The sequence below is a fragment of the Microcaecilia unicolor genome, chromosome 1 (genome assembly GCF_901765095.1).
Source record: "Microcaecilia unicolor chromosome 1, aMicUni1.1, whole genome shotgun sequence".
Lineage (NCBI taxonomy): Eukaryota > Metazoa > Chordata > Amphibia > Gymnophiona > Siphonopidae > Microcaecilia > Microcaecilia unicolor.
In genome coordinates this window covers 744,011,219-744,035,105 of record NC_044031.1, presented here as the reverse complement: position 1 = coordinate 744,035,105, position 23,887 = coordinate 744,011,219, and the positions used below count along the sequence as shown (strand labels likewise).

Below are 23,887 nucleotides of genomic sequence, written 5' to 3'. Positions count from 1 at the left end.
TCCTGATAAATCAGGACCTGTGTGTTCAGATGAGCAAAATGCTGCAAGTCTTGCAGACCAATGGGAAAACATAAATATAAATTTTGTGGCAATTAGATTTTCCTTCTCCTTCTATTTGCTTAGGAAAGAAATATACATCAGTCGTGGGATCTCACAATCAATATGTTGTTCTTTATTGCTAAGCAGAAAAAGATAAAAGCTGTTAAAGATGTAGAAATCAATTTTTAAAAAACAGAATGTACGTCTATTGTACTTTATACTATTTACAGCTGCTCTCTATTAAGAGTTTCTCAGGAGCCTCGTTCCCCACTTCTCGTGTACAGTTCCATATGTTTAACTCAGCAATGTGACTGTAAAATAGTCATATTATGGTTACAAAACAGCATTAAATCATGGATATGGAGGAAAAAGGGAAATAGCCTGAAACTGGCAAGAAATTCAGATGATACGTCTTCATAACAACTTCAGATTTTTACTTGATACGGTTGAAAGAGCAGAAATACTTAGGGCCGGATTTGAATTTCAAACAAGGAGTAGGGCAAAAAAAAAAGTACAAACAACTTGCAAGTGGATTTGCTTGGTATGCAAGCCATCCAAAGACGCTGTTGTGTTTATTGAATTAGCTTTGAATATTGTTTTCTTCCCTCCTGTGAAGTGAACCAGAGCACTTCCCAGACACCCTTAATAAAATATTATTTGTTTTCACCGTAACTTCTGGGGTGTATGTGGATTGTCTTTTTGGACTCTGCAGCCTGCCGTCGCTCACGGTACCACGTACCAGTGGCGTAGCCAAGGGTGGGCTTGGATGGGCCCAGGCCCACCCACTTTGGGCTCAGGCCCACCCAGTAGCAGCACACCTATGATGTGACTGGCAGGGATCCCCAAGCCTCACCAGCTGAAAACTCCCAACAACTGTCCTTCCTGCATACCTTGTAAATAGCAGATCTTCTCCTGCAGTGAGACGCAACTGATATATACTGCTTGCTTTGGCCGCACAGCCTTCCCTCTGATGTATTCCAGCCTATGTGGAAACAGGAAGATGCATCAGAGGAAGGCTTTGGGGTCAACTTGAGCAATGTGCATTAGTTGCTGCTCACTGTAGGTGAAAATTTGTTATTTAAAAAGGTATACAGGAGAGGGGGGGATGTTTGATAGACCATCCAGCTTATAATCGAACGAGAAAAACACCCAAGTTCCGACCTAAATCGGGAGATGGGCGTTTATCTCACAAAAACGAATAACGCGGTATAATCAAAAGCCGAATTTGGGACGCTTTCAACTGCACTCCGTCGCGGATGCGGACAAAGTGGACGGGGGCGTGTCGAAGGCGTGTCGAAGGCGGAACTGGGGCGTGGTTATCACCCGAACAGAGATGGGCGCCCTTCGCCGATAATGGATGCGTTTGTAGCTAGAATTTAGGGCACTTTTCCTGGACCCTGTTTTTTCACGAATAAGGCCCCAAAAAGTGCCCTAAATGACCAGATTACCCCCAGAGGGAATCGGGGATGACCTCCCCTGACTCCCCCAGTGGTCACTAACCCCCTCCCACCACAAAAAAATGATGTTTCACAACTTTTTATTTTCACCCTCAAATGTCATACCCTCCTCCCAGGCAGCAGTATGCAGGTCCCTGGAGCAGTTGTTAGGGGGTGCAGAGGACGTCAGGCAGGTGGACCCAGGCCCATCCCCCCTACCTGTTACAATTGTGCTGCTTAATGCTTATTAGTCGTCCAACCCCCCCAAACCCACTGTACCCACATGTAGGTGCCCCTCTTCACCCCTTAGGGCTATAGTAATGGTGTAGACTTGTGGGCAGTGGGTTTTGAGGGGGATTTGGGGGGCTCAACACACAATGGAAGGGTGCTATGCACCTGGGAGCTCTTTTACCTGTTTATTTGTTTTTGTAAAAGTGCCCCCTAGGGTGCCCGGTTGGTGTCCTGGCATGTGAGGGGGACCAGTGCACTACGAATCCTGGCCCCTCCCACGAACAAATGCCTTGGATTTATTCGTTTTTGAGCTGGGCACTTTCCCTTTCCATTATCGCTGAAAAGCAAAAACGCCCAGCTCACACATTGGCGAATAAAACATGGGCGTCTATTTTTTATCGATAATACGGTTCGGTCCGCCCCTTCACGGACCCGTTCTCGGAGATTAACGCCCATGGAGATAGGCGTTTCTGTTCCATTATGCCCCTCCATATGGCATGCAGGCGAGAGAGGGAGAGACCAAATCACTTGTGGGACAAGGCAGAGTTCTTCTGCCCACCCATCTTAGGCCAAGGCCCACCGAAAATTGGGTGTCTGGCTACGCCCCTGCCACGTACACCAAAAAATTAGCTAATAATAGATTTTTCATAGGCTTTTCCATTCTTCAGCATTTCCCCAATGCTGGAAGGCCAATTTTCAAGAAAGGTCTGAATGCCTGAAGGCCCCTTTTACAAAGCGGCGGTAAGCCTAATGTGGGCTTACCGCTCGCTAAAAGGGAAGTCCCGCCGGGCTATCACAGCAGCCTGGCAGTACAGTGGGGGAAATAAGTATTTGATCCCTTGCTGATTTTGTAAGTTTGCCCACTGACAAAGACATGAGCAGCCCATAATTGAAGGGTAGGTTATTGGTAACAGTGAGAGATAGCACATCACAAATTAAATCCGGAAAATCACATTGTGGAAAGTATATGAATTTATTTGCATTCTGCAGAGGGAAATAAGTATTTGATCCCTCTGGCAAACAAGACCTAATACTTGGTGGCAAAACCCTTGTTGGCAAGCACAGCGGTCAGACGTCTTCTGTAGTTGATGATGAGGTTTGCACACATGTCAGGAGGAATTTTGGTCCACTCCTCTTTGCAGATCATCTCTAAATCATTAAGAGTTCTGGGCTGTCGCTTGGCAACTCGCAGCTTCAGCTCCCTCCATAAGTTTTCAATGGGATTAAGTTCTGGTGACTGGCTAGGCCACTCCATGACCCTAATGTGCTTCTTCCTGAGCCACTCCTTTGTTGCCTTGGCTGTATGTTTTGGGTCATTGTCGTGCTGGAAGACCCAGCCACGACCCATTTTTAAGGCCCTGGCGGAGGGAAGGAGGTTGTCACTCAGAATTGTACGGTACATGGCCCCATCCATTCTCCCATTGATGCGGTGAAGTAGTCCTGTGCCCTTAGCAGAGAAACACCCCCAAAACATAACATTCCACCTCCATGCTTGACAGTGGGGACGGTGTTCTTTGGGTCATAGGCAGCATTTCTCTTCCTCCAAACACGGCGAGTTGAGTTCATGCCAAAGAGCTCAATTTTTGTCTCATCTGACCACAGCACCTTCTCCCAATCACTCTCGGCATCATCCAGGTGTTCACTGGCAAACTTCAGATGGGCCGTCACATGTGCCTTCCGGAGCAGGGGGACCTTGCGGGCACTGCAGGATTGCAATCCGTTATGTCGTAATGTGTTACCAATGGTTTTCGTGGTGACAGTGGTCCCAGCTGCCTTGAGATCATTGACAAGTTCCCCCCTTGTAGTTGTAGGCTGATTTCTAACCTTCCTCATGATCAAGGATACCCCACGAGGTGAGATTTTGCGTGGAGCCCCAGATCTTTGTCGATTGACAGTCATTTTGTACTTCTTCCATTTTCTTACTATGGCACCAACAGTTGTCTCCTTCTCGCCCAGCGTCTTACTGATGGTTTTGTAGCCCATTCCAGCCTTGTGCAGGTGTATGATCTTGTCCCTGACATCCTTAGACAGCTCCTTGCTCTTGGCCATTTTGTAGAGGTTAGAGTCTGACTGATTCACTGAGTCTGTGGACAGGTGTCTTTCATACAGGTGACCATTGCCGACAGCTGTCTGTCATGCAGGTAACGAGTTGATTTGGAGCATCTACCTGGTCTGTAGGGGCCAGATCTCTTACTGGTTGGTGGGGGATCAAATACTTATTTCCCTCTGCAGAATGCAAATAAATTCATATACTTTCCACAATGTGATTTTCCGGATTTAATTTGTGATGTGCTATCTCTCACTGTTACCAATAACCTACCCTTCAATTATGGGCTGCTCATGTCTTTGTCAGTGGGCAAACTTACAAAATCAGCAAGGGATCAAATACTTATTTCCCCCACTGTATGTTTATATTTATTGCATTTGTATCCCACACATTCCCCCACCTATTTGCAGGCTCAATGTGGCTTAAATAGATTTGTTCAACAGCACAGAAAGCCGAAACACGGACCGTGTAGGGTCTGAATAAAGTTTGTGTTTTGTAGCATCTTATCCTGGTATTCTGTTTGATCTCTTGGAGTTGTTCCTTTTTTTCCACCCCTTTCTGTGCTGTTGGACTTTTGTGGAAATTGTGAATCCCATTTTGTTTTACATAGATTTGTTAACATTGTCATATCAGGATATCAGATACAGTTAGTGATGTGTAGCGATCAAGGAAGGGAAGAAGGAAGAGAGTGATTAGGGTAGTTAAGGATGATAGGCTTTCATAATTGAGTGAGTTAGTGAGGTGACTTAGTGGGCAATAGGTTCTCATTGTAGGCCTTGTTGAAGAAGAATGTTTTCAGAGATTTTTGAAAGATAGTCGTTTCATTGATTGCTTTCAAGTCTGTGGGTAATGCATTCCATAAATGCGTGCTCATGTATGAGAAGGTAGTGGCATGCATCTGTTTGTACTTCAGTCATTTGCAGCTTGGGTAGTGCAAGTCGAGAAATTTGCAGGATGATCTTGTGGCGTTTCTGGGAGGTAGGTCCATGAGGTTTTGCATGTAAATTGGGGCGTCTGCATGAATGATTTTGTGTACAATTGTGCAGATCTTGAACGCGATGCGTTCCTTAAGTGGGAGCCAGTGTAGTTTCTTTCTTAGTGGTTTTGCACTTTCATATTTAGTTTTTCCAAATATGAGTCTGGCGGCCGTATTTTGTGCGGTTTGGAGTCTTTTGATTGTCTGTTCTTTGCATCCAGCGTACAGTGCATTGCAGTAGTCCAGATGACTTATTACCATTGACTGTACTAGGGTACGGAAGATGTATCTCAGGAAGAAAGGTTTTACTATTTTAAGTTTTCACATGGTGTAGAACATCTTTTTCGTCGTGTTTTTCATGTGGGTGTCAAGAGTGAGGTTTCGATCAATGGTGACTCCAAGAGTTTTCAAATTTGGGAGACCAGAAGGGAACAGTATGGTGTGATTATGGTGTTGAAGTTTTTTGTGTTATGTTGTGAGGTGCATTGTTTGGAAGCTTTGGTTGATCTTGGTGGTGATTTCATTTAGATCATGTTTGAATGGGATGTAGATTGTGACATCATCTGCATAAATGTAGGAGTTGAGATTTTGATCGGCTAGTAGCTTGACTCCACACTCAGGTATCCAAGGTGGTGATCTGTCCGCGTTCGTTGTTACTTGGTATGATCTTGTGGTCAGGAATCCTTTGAACCATTTGAGAACAGTGCCTCCTACTCTGAAGTAATCTAGTATATGTATTAGTATATCATGGTTAACCATGGAGGAGTGGCCTAGTGGTTAGGGTGGTGGACTTTGGTCTTAAGGAACTGAGTTCAATTCCCGGCACAGGCAGCTCCTTGTGACTCTGGGCAAGTCACTTAACCCTCCATTGCCTGCCGCATTGAGCCTGCCATGAGTGGGAAAGTGCAGGGTACAAATGTAACAAATATAAACAAATATGTCAAAGGCACTGGACATGTCGAATTGCAGATGGAGGATGTTATTACCAGTCACAATTGCTTGTTTGAATGAGTTCATTGCTGCCACTAATACAGTTTCGGTGCTGTGATTCGTCCGAAATCCTGATTGGGACTCGTGCAGAATTGAGTGTTTATTTAGGTATTCAGTTAGTTGTTTCGTCACTATGCCTTCCATGAGTTTGGTCATGAGTGGAATAGATGCTACTGGTCGATAGTTAGTTATGTCCATTGTGCTTTTTTTAGCATCTTTCAGTAACGGAATGAGTAGGATGTTTTCTTTATCCGTAGGAAAGAGTCCATTTTGAAGCCTGTAATTTATGTGGTTCGTGAGATCTGTTTTGAATTGTTTGGGTGCGGATCTTATTAGACTGTTAGGGCAGATGTCTAATTTGCATTGCGATTTGGCGTATTTTCCTAGCCAATTTGAGATTTCTTTTGATGAGAGCGTGTCAAAGTCGGTCCATGATCAATCTGCTGGGTATTCTCCGGGATTTGGGTCTAGACATTCAAGGATATTTGTGGTAGTTCCCACCCTCAGCAAGTGTCATATCCGGTGCTACAAAATTATTTTTATTTTTGCAGCGCCAGTGTGTGCCCGGCAGTAATCGGTTAATAACTGCCTGGCAAGTGCTTGCCATGTGGCCTTTCCTGGAAAAAAAAAAAGAAAGACCTGCCCAGTGCCATAGAGAGGGCGGCTTCCACCCGGGGCGGTTCACCGCTGCGCACCCCCCCCCCCCCCGAGTGCAGCACGGTGCACCCCCCCTCAGCACGTGCACCCCCTCCCGGAGTGCATTCTTACCAGTGGCATAGGAAAGGGGGAGGGCCGGTCCACCCCGAGTGCATGTCACTGGGAGCTGCGTCGGCTTCGCTGGTTCCCTGCTCTCTCTGCCCCGGAACAGAGGGAGCAGGGAACCAGCCGAGCCGACACCCCCACAGTGGCATGGGGCGGGGGTGGACCGCCCCTCCTGCCCCCCCTTCCTACGCCACTGGACCTGCCTTTTACCCGCTGCCGTGAAAGGGGGCATGCCAATGCCAGCACAGGCCCCCTTTTGCCACAGCTTCACAAAAGGGGCCCTGAGTTAGCTAGACAAATTTTTGGTCACCTAAAATAAGCTGATTTTTAGTTGAATTTAGCCAGATTTTCAACTGAAAATTAACCTAAATCTATGTTGCTAGAAGTTAGGCTCAGTCTGAGTACTTAAACATATCCATTTAATTAACTTTATAACCTGCAGTAAAATTTGGCTTGCACTAACGTCAGAGCGTGTTTTTGATGCCCGCTGAGGCCCTCTTGTACTGCAGTGGGTAAAAGGCTGTCTCTTTTTATTTTTTCTTTGTAGTAAGCAAACCACATACCGCACGGCTATTTCAGGGGGAACAGAACTTATTGCCACCCATTGAAGTGGCGGTAAGGACTCCTGGGCTAACCTGGTGGTAACAGGGCAGCATGTGGCACTGCCTGATTACCGCTGGGTATACACTGGTGCTACAAAAATAGAAAATATTTTATAGTGTTGGAAATAGCACACGCTGGGGGTGGGAACTACTGTGGGGCTCCTGCTGTAGCCTGGCAGTAGTTCTGGATTGGCAGACGGCAAGCCGGTTGCCCCATGACAACTCTTTAGTAAAAGGGCCCCTTAGATTGTTATAATGTGTGACAGTTGGTTCAAAATATATTCACATGACTGCTTGTAGCCACCATGAACCAGGGGCGTAGCCAGACTTCGGCGGGAGGGGGGTCCAAAGCCCAAGGTGAGGGGGCACATTTTAGCCCCCCCTGGTGCCGCCGACCTCCCCCCCGGCACCACCTCCGCCACCACCAACTTTGACCCCCCCCCCGCCAACGACCCTCTCGACCCCCCTCCTGCCGCCAACCCTCCCTCGCCGCCACCATTGCCTACCTTTGCTGGCGGGGGAGCTCAGTCTCCGCCAGCCGAGGTCCTCTTCTTCAAGCGCAAGGCTTCGTTCTGCTTCTGTGAGTCTGCAGCAGGGGGGTCCAGGGACAAATCTACAGGGGCCCAGGCCCCCATTGCCCCACGTAGCTACACCACTGCCATGAACACATTGTTCTTCATCTAGAGTTACTGCACTAGGGGGCCTCTTTTACCAAGTTGTGGCAAAAGGGAGCCTGCGCTGGCATTGGTACGTGTTTTTGACACACGCCAAGTCCCCCTTTTACCACAGTGGGTAAAAGGTAGGTCTTTTTTTTTTGCAGGAAATGGCTGTGTGGCAAGTAAACCACTTGCCACACAGCCATTTCGGAATGGAGCCCTTACTGCCACCCATTGAGGTGACGGTAAGGGCTGCCACGCTAACCCGGTGGTAACCGGGCAGCGCACGGCACTGCCTGATTACCGCCGGATGCACACCAGCGCTACAAAAATAAAGATATTTTTGTAGCACCAGATATGATGGTGCGCTGGGGGTGGGAACTTTTGCCAGGCTGCTGCAGTAGCCCAGTGGCACTTCCCTTTCAGCAAGCAGTAAGCCCACTTTGGGTTTACCGCCACTTTGTAAAAGGGGCCCGAGTTGCCTGTGAGCTTTAGAACCAAGTTCAGAGTTTTTGTTTTTGTTCACCCTGCACTCTATGGCAGTGTTTCCCAAGTCGGTCCTGGAGTATCCCCTCGCCAGTCTGGTTTTCAGGATATCCACAACGGATATGCATGAAATTGATTTGTGTACACTGCCCCCATTATATGCAAATCTCTTTCATGCATATTTATTGTGGATATCCTGAAAACCAGATTGGCAAGGGGGTACTCCAGGACCAATTTGGGCAACACTGCTCTATGGTGGTGCTCAAGATGTCTCTGAGCCTTGGTTAAGAAATATTGGCCAACTGGAACCAGATAGAAATATAGTTTTATATATATTCCTATCTGGTTTATATAGTTTATGTAGGAATTTTTCTTCAGATATTTTCATGAACAGTTTTTGGGCTCTTTGATTTGTGTTTTTCCTGATTTGTCCCAGATGACCCAAAAGTGTTGTAAAGACGTCCTGGGATTACGTCAGAGGGCCTTATTCATTAGTGCATCATATATTTTGAAATTTCCTTCAATTTGTTGAGTAGAGAGGTGTGGTAGCCCTGTTAGTCCACTTTTAAAGGTAATCAGTAGAAATAAAACAAAATAAAACATGGAAAAGAAAATAAGATGATACCTTTTTTTATTGGACATAACTTAAGACATTAAGTTATGATTAGCTTTCGAAGGTTGCCCTTCTTCGTCAGATCGGAAATAAGCAAATGTTGGTAGATGACAGTATATATAAGTTGGCGAAACACGTATTGGTGTGGAGCCCTAGACCATGAATGAGATGAATGGCATAAATTTGAACGACTGCTAAGTCTTGTCTGTACAGTTGATACAAAGCTAAGTACAATGAAATTCATTCCATCAATTTTATGAAGATTTATGAAGATTGAAAAAGTTTTTGATAAAAAATATTTTAATAATCTAAAATACATATATAAAAAAGATATACTGACCAATGATGAGAGGAGTATAAATTTAATCACTAGATGTCCAATAACATCAATGTGAGAAATCTGACAAGAAAAATACCTATGAGGTCTGAAAATATAATAATTATGAATGACTAGTGATATACAGTATTTAGATAGGATATTGAGCATTTGAGTATATATAAGTGAAATATCAAAGCATTTCAGTGACAGTCTAACAGGATGGGGGTGGATAGGTGAGAGACAGGAAGAGTCGGGTGGATGAGGGACAGGGAGATATGCATGGTGACAGGAGGGTGACAAAGCAGTACAATTTTATGGTTTATAATGGACTATTTGTTATGGTGGTAATAATTATGGGCTTCTTTTATCAAGCCAAGCTAGCGTTTCCTGGGCTCTGTACGCATTGCAGCATGGGAAACGCTAGCATGGCTTGATAAAAGAGGAGCTATATGCTTTTGGGGTTTTTTTCGAGCCCAGGTAGCTCTTGGGTTTTCTTATGGCTAGAGAAGGTATTTTCACTTCATTAACAGTACCCATAGATAGGTGTGAACCGGTATCTTTCACTTACCTCCCTATTTACTAAACCGCTTGAGTGGAGGAGTGGCCTAGTGGTTAGGGTGGTGGACTTTAGTCCTGGGGAACTGAGGAACTGAGTTCAATTCCCAGCACAAGCAGCTCCTTGTGACTCTGGGCAAGTCACTTAACCCTCCATTGCCCGCCGCATTGAGCCTGCCATGAGTGGGAAAGCGCAGGGTACAAATGTAACAAAAATAAATAAAATGCCAACACAACCTATTCAAAGTGAATGGGCTGTGCTGGCATTAGCGCACAGCAGCCACTATATAGCTTAGTAAACAGGGGTGTTAGTTTGTCTGTCTAGATAGTTTTTCTTTTTCAATAGATGGGAATGTAAAAAATTGTCATTGGATTTGTTTTCGCTCTTGAATCCCAAATATTGTGGGCTAACAGTTATACGTTTGTGTTAATGATAATTATTTGCAATTTCTTTGCGGCCAAGTAAGCCTTTGCATTCTCAGTCACAAGGCATTTTTGAATTTCCCAGTAATAAGGCAAGTAGATTGAAGATCGTTCATCTAAGTACTTTCTCTTTGGTGTTCCCTTATCTATAGAATGTGTCCTCCAGAAGCTGAGAAAGGAGAATGACTAAGGGAGAGGTCTAATATCCATACCAGCATTTGGAGTTGAGCCACTTGGTACAAGGAGGAGAAAAAAATACTGTTCCCACAATTTTTTGCCTGGCTAACATTTATCAGGAATAAAAGAGGCAATGCTGGTAAAATGAAGGCTTTAATAATTAGAGGTTATAGAGAACTGTGGAGCTGACGATTAGTGGGAGGTTGATGGCTTGTAGATGAACTGGGACGGTGTTTTTCCTTTGGGTGCTAATAGTGGCTAATTGAAAAGGATTTTGTATTTACTAGGTGGTTATTTAAAGATTTTGTTCTATGCACTGGTATCCAGATACTATATACCACGTCCAACTTTGTGCTCGCATCCGAGATGCGGGACAAATAAATTGACTAATGAGCTTGGAAATATCAATAATTGGGTTCTGCAAACCAATTATTGATGTTCATTGGCAGGCTTAAAAATTTGCATGTGCGTCTCGCTGCGTGCTATTTTATAAAGCACTGCACCTAACTTCAATCGTGCATATCTGAAAAGGGGGCGTGGCCGGGGACATTCCAAAAAGTTGCACATGGATTGACAGAGTTTGCCTGATGAATGCCTAAGTTGGGTGCTGGCATCTATACCTGCTTTTCGCAGGCGTAAGTACGGCGCCCAAAAATTAGTAACGGGATCCACGCCAAATGCTATTCTATAAAGGGCACACTCCCTCTGTAGAACAGCGCTTAGCACTCAAGCTTTTCGGCATCAGATTTTCAGTGCCGTTTATTTTCTTCCCTCTGTAGTTTTATTTCTGCCAAGCCCCTTCTTGAAAAATTACACTGGCTTGCCATTAAGGAACGTATTGCCTTTAAAGTTTGCACCTTGATTCATAAGATCATTTATGGAGAAGTTCCTGGATATATATTAAATCTAATAGATCTACCACCCAGAAACAGGCCCTGCTTTTCCCGATCCTTCCTAAATTTACATTATCCAGATTGCAACGGCCTTAAACACAAATCTACCTACGCATCCAGCTTCTCCTTCATAGGCACACAGCTATGGAATGCACTACCCAAAATCTTAAAATCAATTCAGAACCATCTAAATTTCAGGAAATTACTGAAGACCACCCTGTTCAAGAAGGCTTACCTTCCAGACTCAACCTAACTTACTTTTCTTTGTTACAGCAAAATTCATGGACTCTATTATCTTTAATTATCTTTTTTTTAATTATTATTATTTTTTATTTATAACCATTTAAATTGTTACAAGCGATAAAACAACTTGCCAGAAATACAGAGAAAATAATATATAGGAATTATTTCAGTCAGGTAATTCTATTCTCTTCCTTAGACCACTAAATAGGGAGAGTGAAACAAGACAAGGAGATCAAGTAAACAGAAAGAAAACGTGGTATTAACCTGATTATCCCCAGATATTACTCGTCTAATTCATTATTCCACATTGATCATCTGGTTGGCTTCTTCAAGGCCAACATGGTGTATAGTCAAATCATTTCATTGAAAACATACTTATTGTCCAATATTAATTAGGAATAATAGATCTGATTACATTCTTTCTCTTTTAAAAAACCAGAAGTTATTTAACAATACATATACTTAAGTCTCTAATTCGGATCCCGCTGATTAAAGTAATCCCAGTTTTCACAGGCTTCACTCCTTTTAAAGTAATAATTGAGGAATTATTTCTGAGGAAAACTTTAGGAGTCATACCCGGAACTCTGGGAAAAACAATAATCTCGATATTAATCATCTATAATAATGTTCATTTTATTATTCAAAGTTTCTGGTCTATTGTCATTTTCAAGATCATAACCACTTCTTGCTCGTGTAGAATCATTTGTTATATCAATTTTTCACTCTCATCTTTAATTATCTTTTATTATCTTTGTTGTCTTATACGTTGCATATTCGATTACTATCTTATTATTACATTGTTTAATTGTATTTTACTAACTGTAGCCTGCACTACAGTATTGTGTAAGCCACATTGAGCCTACAACTAGTGGGAAAATGTGGGGTATAAATTGTCAAATAAATAAATATTGATTTTATGATTTGAGGGACCCTTTTACAAAGTGATGGTATGGCTGCTGCACTTATAGTGTGCGCCAACCCGGCAGTAATGTCAAAGTTGGCACACGCTGTTTCCTGTGCCAGAAAATATTTGCTACTGCAGGGGAGGTTCCTGGTGGTAATCGGCAGTGAGGCCACATTGGTGAGCCCTTACTGCTAGGTCAGTGGGTGCCGGTAAGGGCTCAGGCAGCAAATAGCCATGTGCTACCTTTAATTCTAGCGCACGGCCATTTACTGTCCCCATTGAAAGAAGGCTTTTTCCCAGCCACAGTAAAAATAGTGGCCCAGCGCATACCAAAAACAGATGCCCACACTACCGCATGCCACATTTTTCTGCAGCTTAGTAAAAGGACCTCTGAGTGCACTGAATGGGACAAATATTAAATAGTTCTGAAGCAATTTTTAACCATGCACAGCTCAGGCACAGTGTGCTTCCCACACTGAAGCAGATGCAAATCATACTCCAGAAAATACAGATAGAGATATTACTACTTATCATTTCTATAGCGCTACTAGATGTACACAGCGCTGTTCACTGGACAGGAAGAGACAGTCCCTGCTCGACAGAGCTTACAATCTAATTAGGACAGACAAACAGGACAAATAAGGGATAAGGAATTACTAAGGTGGGAATGATAAAACATGGGTACCAAACAAGTGAGTAAGGGTTAGGAGTTAAAAGCATCATCAAAAAGACGGGCTTTTAGCCTACATTTGAAGATGGCCAGAGATGGAGCTTGACGTACTGGCTCAGGCATATGGTGCAGCAAAATTAATCAAATTTATTCTAACTTACAATTATTTCTGCTTTAACAATGATGTCTATCTACAAATCATGGGCACAGCGATGGGCACCAGGACGGCTCCCCAATAAGCTAACTTCTTTATGGCTGAACTGGAAGAGACATTTGTGAATATATATCAGACTAAACCCCCCAAAAACTACCGGTATTTTGATGACATTTTTATGATTTGGGCTGAGAGAGAAGAAATTCTAAAACAATTTTACAGTGCGTTCAATACATACTATCCTACAATCAAATTCAAAATTGATTACTCCCCAGAAAAAGTCAATTTTTTGGACACCACAGTTTCAATCAGCAATGGCTATAAACAAACATCTATATACAAGAAACCTACAGACAAATTCAGAAACCTCCAGAACTCTGAGGAAGCTAGAAGAATGGTCTAAGGTTTGGCAATTAAAATTCAATGCGAAGAAATGCAAAGTGATGCATTTAGGGAGTAGAAACCCATGAGAGACTTATGTGTTAGGTGGGGAGAGTCTGATAGGTACTGAGGGGGAGAGGGATCTTGGGGTGATAGTATCCGAGGATCTGAAGGTGACGAAACAGTGTGACAAGGCGGTGGCCGTAGCGAGAAGGTTGCTAGGCTGTATAGAGAGAGGTGTGATCAGCAGAAGAAAGGAAGTGTTGATGCCCCTGTACAAGTCGTTGGTGAGGCCCCACCTGGAGTATTGTGTTCAGTTTTGGAGGCTGTACCTTGCGAAGGATGTTAAAAAAATGGAAGCGGTGCAAAGAAAAGCTACGAGAATGATATGGGATTTGCGTTCCAAGACGTATGAGCAGAGACTTGCTGACCTGAACATGTATACCCTGGAGGAAAGGAGGAACAGGGGTGATATGATACAGACGTTCAAATACTTGAAAGGTATTAATCCGCAAAAAAATCTTTTCCGGAGATGGGAAGGCGGTAGAACGAGAGGACATGAAATGAGATTGAAGGGGGGGCAGACTCAAAAAAGATGTCAGGAAGTATTTTTTCACGGAGAGGGTGGTGGATGCTTGGAATGCCCTCCCGCAGGAGGTGGTGGAGATGAAAACGGTAACGGAATTCAAACATGCGTGGGATATGCATAAAGGAATCATGTGCAGTAGGAATGGATCCTCAGAAGCTTAGCCGAAATTGGGTGGCAGAGCAGGTAGGGGAAGAGAGGTTGGTGGTTGGGAGGCGAGGATAGTGGAGGGCAGACTTATACGGTCTGTGCCAGAGCCGGTGATGGGAGGCGGGAAATACTGCTGGGCAGACTTGTACGGTCTGTGCCCTGAAAAAGGCAGGTACAAATCAAGGTAAGGTAGACACATATGAGTTTATCTTGTTGGGCAGACTGGATGGACCATGCAGGTCTTTTTCTGCCGTCATCTACTATGTAACTCCAGCTTCCACCCTTCACACCCAAAAAAAATCCATTATTCACAGCCAAGCCACAAGATACCACCATATCTGCTCTGACCCAGGGGACAGAGATAAACACCTCAAAATCCTGACTGAATCCTTCAAACAAAAAGGCTACAACCCACAAATAATCTCCAAGAATGTTGCCTCCTCCCTTAAAACACCCAGGGAAAATCTGCTACAGTATAAGGAAAATAAAGCCACAGACAGAATCCCCCTTGTAGTGACATACATCCCACAGCTAAAAAATTTGAGAAAAATCATAAAAGATCTACAGCCACTACTCCAGGAGGATGAACTACTGAAAGAGATATTCCCATCCCCACCAGTGCTGGCCTTCTGACAGCCACCCGACTTAAAACACAAGCTAATTAGAAGGAAGCTCCCAACACAGACTCAAAAAGAAGAGAATGGCACACATCCTTGCAGCATATCCAGCTGCAAACTATGCCAAAAACATTTCACAAGACCCCACAGTCATTCACAAAGGAAAAATATTCAACATAAAGGAATCCTTCACATGCTCATCTTCCAATGTGGTATATATCATTCAATGTAAAAAGTGTGACGAAGGGTGCTGTATTGGAGAAACAAGCCAGATGCTAAAGAAAAGATTTAATTTACATAGACATTGTACGAGAAAAAGCCAGTGCCAATCAGGATGTCACCTCTGTGGGATAGCACTTTACAAAACCAGAACATTGTATCAAAGATTTTATGGTGAAAATACTAAAAGGAAACTTTAAGACAATCCAGGAACATAAGACTTTTGAAGTCAGAATGATTAAATATTTTGACACCCACCAGACAGGACTTAACAAAAATCTGGGTTTTCTAGCCCATTATAAACCATAAAAATTCTACTTTTTGTCACACACTTATCACCAAGCATATCTCCCTGTCCCTCATCTATCCAGCTCTCCCTATCTCTCACCTAACCCACCCCCATCTTCATCCTGTGAGACTGTCACTGGAATGCTTTGATGTTTCACTTATATATACTGTTATTTATCAACATTTGCTTATTTCTGATCTGATGAAAAAGGGTTACCTTTGAAATCTAATTGTTAGTCCATTTAAAATGGTATCATCTTATTTTCTTTTCTATGTTTTATTTTATTTTATTTCTATTGATTACCTAAATCAATCTTGGGTTCGAACTCTGAGGCTCTAATTGAGTTATTGACTTTTCCATCTGTAGAGAGGACCTTGGGTTTTTCTCAAACTCTGAAGCTGGGTGTTCTTTCTTTGAAGAGCTTTAGGTTCAAATCTATGTTAGAAGCCTCTTTCCTGTTTACTGCAGTTAGATTATAGAATAAATTACCCTTGGAATTGAGGTCTGTGTCATCTTATCTGTCTTTCAGGAAATTGTCGAAAACTGTTATCTTTTGACAATAAGCCTATTTTATATTGTATATATACTTTAAATTTATTTTTATTTTGTTTTATGTAATTCTCTCCTAGGTTTTTGAGTTATATTAAAAATGTAAATCGCTTTGAATCCTTTTGGAATGGTAGCGGTGTAGAAAATGTTGATAATATAGTGTAGTATTATAGTAATGACAGGCTAAGCCCATTCCTTAGCGGATGATACTAAACTCTGCAACAGGGTGGACACCCTGGAGGGTGTGAATGACATGAGGAAGGACCTAGCGAAGCTGGAGGAATGGACCGATATTTGGCAACTAAGGTTTAATCCCAAAAAATGCAGGGTCATGCACGTGGGTTGCAAGAATCCGAGGGAATGGTACAGTATAGGGGGTGAAGTGCTTCAATGTACGAAGGAAGAGCGGGACTTGGGGGTGATTGTGTCTGAAGACCTTAAAGCTTCCAAACAGGTAGAAAAAGCGACGGTTGAAGCCAGAAGGATGCTTGGGTGCATAAAGAGAAGTGTGACCAGCAGGAAAAAGGAGATGATAGTGCCGTTGTATAAATCCCTAGTGAGGCCCCATTTGGAGTACTGTGTGCAGTTCTGGAGACTGCACCTACGGAAAGATATAAACAGGATGGAGTCGGCCCAGAGGGCGGCTACAAAATTAGTAAGCGGTCTTGAATGCAAATATTATAGGGACAGGCTTATGAACCTCAACATGTATACGCTGGAAGAGAGGAGGAGAGAGGAGACATGATAGAAACATTTAAATATCTCAAGGGCATTTATGTACAGGTAGAGAGAGCCTTTTTCAAATGAAGGAGAGCTCTGGAATGAGGGGGCATACAACAAAGTTAAGAGGGAATAGGCTTAGGAGTAACCTAAGGAAGTACTATTTCACAGAAAGGGTGGTGGAGGTGTTGAATGGCCTCCCGGTGGAGGTTGTGAAGTCGAGGACTGTTCCAGAATTTAAAAAGGCATGGGATAACCATGTGGGATCGCATAGGAACAGGAAGAATTAGGAGTTACAGAGGATGGGCAGACTAGATGGGTCATAAGGCCTTTATCTGCTGTCATGTTTCTATGTTTCTTAGCGTAGCTTAGTAAATGGTCCCCTTTATAGCTATTTAAACTATAGCAGAAATTCAGGAGTCCAGGCTGTAGGCACACGAAGATTTTACAATCTCTGAGCTTCTGTTTGCCGCATAACAAGTTCTTGTTAGCTGGTGCATGAACTTATTCTCATCGGTTCAGCGCCTGCCATGTTTTACTGTTTAGTACATCCACAGTTGTCTGAACTCATGCATTCTGCAATAATATTACAGATAGCGTTACAAAAGTCCACCTAAATTCATCATAAAATTCACTATCCCTCAGATTCTATATATGGCGCTTTGAGTTGCGTACGTAAATTGGGGCACATGTCCAATTTGTGCATGCAACTGGAATAATGATCCAATCAATAGCAATAAATGGACAATAAGCAATTATCGGTACTAATTGGCAATATTTAGAAGAGGTGTGATAAATTTGAGTGCATGGACTGGAAAAGGGGGTGTGGCCATGGGAAGAGCATGGGAGGGTTGGGAGTGTTCCTGTAATTTATTTGCATTGTTATAGAATTAGGAGGATCCACCCCAAACTTTAAGCATGGTTTATGGAATAGCGCTAAGCGCTATTTATTCTGCACCGATTTTTTAGGCGCCATTTATAGAATCTAGTCCTATATGCATCAAAATCATATGAATGTCCATCTATTTTAAATTCTTTCCAGGCCATCGTCCATATTTGGTGCTCACGGCTCGTGTTCATCCTGGGGAAAGCAATTCCAGCTGGGTAATGAAAGGAACCTTGGAATTTCTGATGAGTGATGACCCTATTGCTGATACCCTGAGGAAGAATTTCATTTTCAAGATCATTCCGATGCTTAATCCAGATGGTGTCATCAATGGCAAGTGAGTTTATGTAGCGCCTACTTGTCAGATCGTAGCCCTTATTTTGGAGGTTCTATTGATGATTTACATGAATATCTCAATTTCACCATTTATATGTGTTTATCTACACTACTTGTAGGTTTCAAGGAGGCGTGGCTTGGTTGGGACTAAAATCTACATGTGTAATTCCAAGTTCATAAAATGAATAAGGGCCAAATTCTGTTTACAGCAACAAAAAAATGAATTTTTACTCAAAGCGTTTGTCTGCTGGTATACATCAGGGGCGTAGCTACTTGGGGCCACAGAGGCCTGTGCCCCCGTAGATTTGGCCCTGGACCCTCCTGCCGACGACCCTCTTGACGCCCCTTCCCACCATCGCCGTCTGCTACCTTTGCTGGCGGGGGACCCAACACCCGCCAGCCGAGGTCCTTTTCTTCCTTTGTTCTGTTTCTGAGTCTGACGTCCTGCACGTACAAAGTGCAGGACGTCAGACTCAGAAACAGAACGAAGGAAGAAGAGGAACTCAGCTGCCGGAGGTTGGGGTCCCCCGCCAGCAAAGGTAGGCAATGGCGGGGGAGGGTTGTCGGCAGGAGGGGGAGTCGAGAGAGTTGTTGGTGGGGGGGGGGGTCAAAGTTGTTGTTGTTGGTGGTGGCGGCGGGGGAAGGGGTTCAGCAATGGAGGGGGGGGGGTCGGCGGCACCGGGGGGGCTATAATATGCCCCCTCACCTCGGGCTCTGGACCCCCCTCCCGCCGAAGTCTGGCTCTACCCCTGGTATGCATTGTTCCTGTGTCGTTTGTTTGGCATCTTTCATCTAAGTTTCCAGTAGATTTCTCTTTTTCAAGACAAAAGGTGTTTACCCCCACTGGATGACTGTTTCCTTTGGATATAGATACCGCTATTAGATCCCTGATGAAGGCATTTCTAGCCGAAACACGAACCTTGTCGGGTCTGATCGATAAAGCACAGTTGAGGCGCCCCATATCTTGAAGGATCCTTGTGCTTCTTTTGGCTATTAACAAAAAAAAAAATGAGTGATAAGCACTATTCTATAAACGGCGCTCTGAGTTGGGCACTGTCACGTAGCGCCGGGATCCACACTGAACTTTTAGGCGTGAGGATTTACACCAACTGAAACCTGAAATTGACCACCAAACTTAGTCAGTGATTTGCAGCATGTTAACGGATAGCTGGCTATCCTGCTTATAATCGAACGAGAAAAACGCCCAAGTTCCGACCTAAATCGGGAGATGGACGTTTATCTCGCAAAAACGAATAACACGGTATAATCGAAAGCCGAACATGGACGTTTTCAACTGCACTCCATCGCGGAAGCATACAAAGTTGATGGGGCGTGTCGGAGGCGTGGTGAAGGCGGGACTGGGGCATGGTTATCACCCGAACAGAGATGGGCGCCTTTCGCCGATAATGGAAAAAAACAATGCGTTTGTAGTTAGAATTTAGGGCACTTTTCCTGGACCCTGTTTTTTCACGAATAAGGCCCCAAAAAGTGCCCTAAATGACCAGATTACCACCAGAGGGAATCAGGGATGACCTCCCCTGACTCCCCCAGTGGTCACTAACCCCCTCCCACCACAAAAAAATGATGTTTCACAACTTTTTATTTTCACCCTCAAATGTCATACCCACCTCCCTGGCAGCAGTATGCAGGTCCCTGGAGCAGTTGTTAGGGGGTGCAGTGGACTTCAGGCAGGTGGACCCAGGCCCATCCCCCCCTACCTGTTACAATTGTGCTGCTTAATGCTTAGTCGTCCAACCCCCCCAAACCCACTGTACCCACATGTAGGTGCCCCCTTCACCCCTTAGGGCTATAGTAATGGTGTAGACTTGTGGGCAGTGGGTTTTGAGGGGGATTTGGGGGGCTCAACACACAAGGGAAGGGTGCTATGCACCTGGGAGCTCTTTTACCTTTTTTTTTTTGTTTTTGTAAAAGTGCCCCCTAGAGTGCCCGGTTGGTGTCCTGGCATGTGAGGGGGACCAGTGCACTAAGAATCCTGGCCCCTCCCACGAACAAATGCCTTGGACTTATTCGTTTTTGAGCCGGGCGCTTTCATTTTCCATTATCGCAGAAAAACAAAAACGCCCAGCTCACAAATTGTCGAATAAAACATGGACGTCTATTTTTTTTCGAAAATACGGTTCGGTCCGCCCCTTCACGGACCCGTTCTCGGAGACAAACGCCCATGGAGATAGACCTTTTCGTTCGATTATGCCCCTCTATATCACGCGATATAGCCGGTTATCTGCTAAGCACTGACCGCGAATATTCAGTGGGAGATAGCTGGTTATCTCCCACTGAATATTTGCGGATAACTGGTTAAGCGCTATTTAACTGGCTGGCACCCGTTCCTGGCTGGTTAAATGGCGCTAAATATGGGGCAGTATATGTTTTATATCACCAAGAGCTGTATTTTATGGGCATTTTATGAATTGTTGTAAATTCTTTTCAAAATGACAATGACTGTTAAAAAAAGCTGCAAGACGCTCTGCTTTGGCACCGTTGGATGACATCTACCATATGTGAGCTTGGTTATCCTGTTACCGGTAGCGATGTGCTTTTACCCCATCAGGAACATTATATAAAACCTTTACTGCTATGATTTTGTGCTCAGAGAGTTGAAAGTGGAAGGAAATGGAGTATTTTACAGCTCTTAATTAATATCCCTAGTAGATGACTAGGGGAGATATGTGACCTTTTAACTACAAGCTTTCTGTAGATTATGATTAGAAGGAATGAGTCGCCAGAGACTGTCTGCTGTGTTGCACCTTTGCATAGAACCACATCCCCATTCAGCCTATCAACATATCAGGCTGGCATGAATTAACAGTTTGCTTCATTTTATTGTTACCCTTAGCTTCCCCCAGGAACGTTTCAAGGTAACTGTCTTAAACTTGAAGGGCTTTCCTTTCGCCTGTAAGAATGCTGATGCCGGGCTCATTTTTTTTTTTTCAGTCCGATTTGCTGGGTGAATGGAATGTGCCATCTTTTTTTTTCGACATATCAGCAGACCGTTCTCAATCATATTGGCTGAATTTCTTGGAAATAATGGATTGAGATCTCCAGAGAGTGATTTCCCTCACACCCCCCCCCCCCCCTACACACACACACACGCAACTGTTCAAGTTGCTGCGGTCTACGCATTGAGATAAGAGTACATCAGCCTTCGGATGAAGCCTTTAAATCAAATGAAAGAAGTAAAACAAAAGTTTGGTGGCATTAGTCAGTAAGTGCAAGCCATGAAATCTGACATTTGCAAAATTGAGTTCTCACCTCTGAGACCCAAATTCTATGCAGCCATAAACCTCTTTTGAGATCAGTAAGTGCTTATGGCTTATTATATATAAAAGAGTGTGTGATAGGTTGGAAAGAAAGACCGCTTTGTCGAGCGCACTGGCAACATATTTTGCTAGAAGTGCCAGACTTCCACTTCCTGTTTCACCTTTCTCCTCTGCACCCAGGAATACTTAAAAAAAAATCAACATATTATAAGTAAACCTCGTGACGGTTTCTGTTGCTGAATGTAGACAGAGCATGGAATATTCTTTCACCATTAGAGAGGGAGAGACAGAGAGATGAAGAACCTTTTCCATAACAGTGATAGCATCTCTGAATTTGAGCAATAAGGTGGATTCGTTTGAAGAGTTCTCTTAAAGAGATTATATAAAATATCTGATACAGATTGCATTAAAGAATTCATGCTGGAGCTTTATTTAGGGGGCTATTTACTAAGAGCACAAACTTATGCTTGTTATTTACCGCAGGGCCCATTGCACAAAATGGGCCTTGTGGCAAACAATGGATGTTAATGACATTTGACATGCTAGGGTTACCATATGTCCGGATTTACCAGGACATGTCATGTCCTCTTTTTAAGGGCATGTCCGGGCAACCGGACGGGTTTTGCCAATCTGCCCGTTTGTCCGGATTTCTGGACAAACGGGCAGGCTGGTGGGCAATCCGGACAAATGGGCAGATTGCTAGCCTCCCCTCCCCTTACTTACTAGTGCCCTGGTGGTCTAGTGACCTCTTCCGCCTTCGGGACAGGAAAGAGCCCCCTCTTTCCTGCCCGGAGCGCTGCCCTGCATGCAGCCTTCCTGTTGCTGATCCTCGGCGCTGATTCAAAATGGCTGCCGAGAGTTAAAGTGACCTTGCGAGACTTCAACTCTCGGTGGCCATTTTGAATCGGCGCTGAGATCAGCAACAGGAAGGATGCATGCAGGGCAGCGCTCCGGGCAGGAAAGAGGGGGCTCTTTCCTGCCCCAAAGAGGTCACTAGACCATCAGGGCAGTAGTAAGGTAAGGGGAGGGGAGGGGAAAATGTGACACGGGGCGGAGCGAGGGTGTGACAGGGGCGGGGCGGGTGTGACAGAGGGCGGTGTGGGTGTGTGGTGGGGGCGGGGCATGTGTCCTCCTTTTGGGGGGACAAAATATGGTAACCCTATGACATGCTAACTTAATAAACTCAGTAATTGTAAATCAATCATATGCTGAAGGATCTACTAAAGTAAATCCCTCAAGCTTCATTTTTCTCTTCGTAATGATTGAGGTAAAATCAGTGGTGTGCGGTGACATTTATAGTAGGGGATTTAGTAGATGTGCTAAACCGTGAGTGACCAACCTCAGTCCTCGCTAGGTCAGGCGGTAGAAGTTCGGTGCACTTCGTTACAGAATACGCTTAGTGAGTTGTATGCGTAAATTCTAATCAGTGCTAATTAGTGCTCATTATTGCTTGTTAAGTGCTGTTATCAGCGCTCATTAGCTTGTTACATTTCGCACATTGTTATAGAATCCGCTTGGATTTCAGCGTGGATCTCTAGGCGCGTTATATAGAATCTGGGGGTTGGTGCATGACTTTTTTCAGTTTTGTTTAGTTTATTAGTGTTTGATATACTGTCTTTACTGATGCATAGATCAAAGCAGTTTACTATCAAAATTATATCAGTAAAACAGAAAAAGAACCACAAAATTCAATAGGAAAGCAATCCAATCATACATAAATAGAAAGAAAACTGGGAATTGATGTCCTCAAAGGCTTGCTGAAATAAGTGTCTTCAGGGTGATCTTAAAATTCTTAACACAGTAAATGTCGATGGATAAAGACCTGCACTGTCCATCCAGTCTGTGCAACGAGGTGGTCAGTTTTGCATCCGGCACTCTGCACAGGTTCCACTTCTTCAGGATTAAACAATTAGGGGTCCTTTTACAAAGATGCGCTAGCATTTTTAGCGCACGTTAAAAATAAGCATGGGCATCTCTAACGTTTATCGCTTGCTTATTTTTAGTGCACACTAAAAATGCTAGCGTGCCTTTGTAAAAGGACCCCTATCTCTCCCTACCAATTCTGGGTCATAGACCGTAGAAGTCTATCTGGCACTGGTCCTACTTCCCAAGTACTGGCGTTGTCATCAAAGCCCATTCCAGCCTTGATTCTGCTCTTGCAATTTACTGGACCCAGGCCATAAAAGTCTGTCATTGGACTTACTTCACAACCTCTGAAACTGCTGTCAAAGTTCATTTTAGCTATGATCTTATTTGAGTTTTACTTTAATTGGATTCCATCTTTTTTAACCATAGAGATCATCTGTTGTTAAGAGACATTTCGGCATACAACACTAATGGAAGGTTATTCCACAGTGAGGGTGCTAGGAAAAATAATGCCTTGTACCATGTTGATTCCAAAAAGTGACAAAATAGAGCCTTGTGATACCCCAAAAGACACAGAATAGAGAGAAGACATATCAGAAGAGCACTCTTGTAAGTAGCAGGAGAACAAGTCAAGATCGTGTCAACTAAGCCAATCTCTGCTTGCCTATTCATTAATAAACCATGATGAATAAGGTCAAAGGCTGAAACAGCTAGGCCACACATCTTAGATCAAATATTGCATGAATCTCACTAAGTAAGGAGGTCAAAATAGTCTCAGTACTATGGCCTATTTTAAATCCGGACTGAAGAGGATGAAGAACCAACATTTTTTCC

General features: G+C 43.8%; 1 protein-coding gene across 1 annotated transcript in view; it reads left to right on the top strand.

Annotated features, from left to right (window-relative positions):
* The window catches only part of AGBL1 (ATP/GTP binding protein like 1), a 1,046,841-nt gene that overhangs the window by 543,461 nt on the left and 479,493 nt on the right, over positions 1-23,887 (top strand). Inside the window, exon 25 of the mRNA XM_030192481.1 lies at positions 17,730-17,910. Coding sequence (XP_030048341.1) covers positions 17,730-17,910 — 181 coding nt within the window. The remainder of the gene's footprint in view (positions 1-17,729; positions 17,911-23,887) is intronic.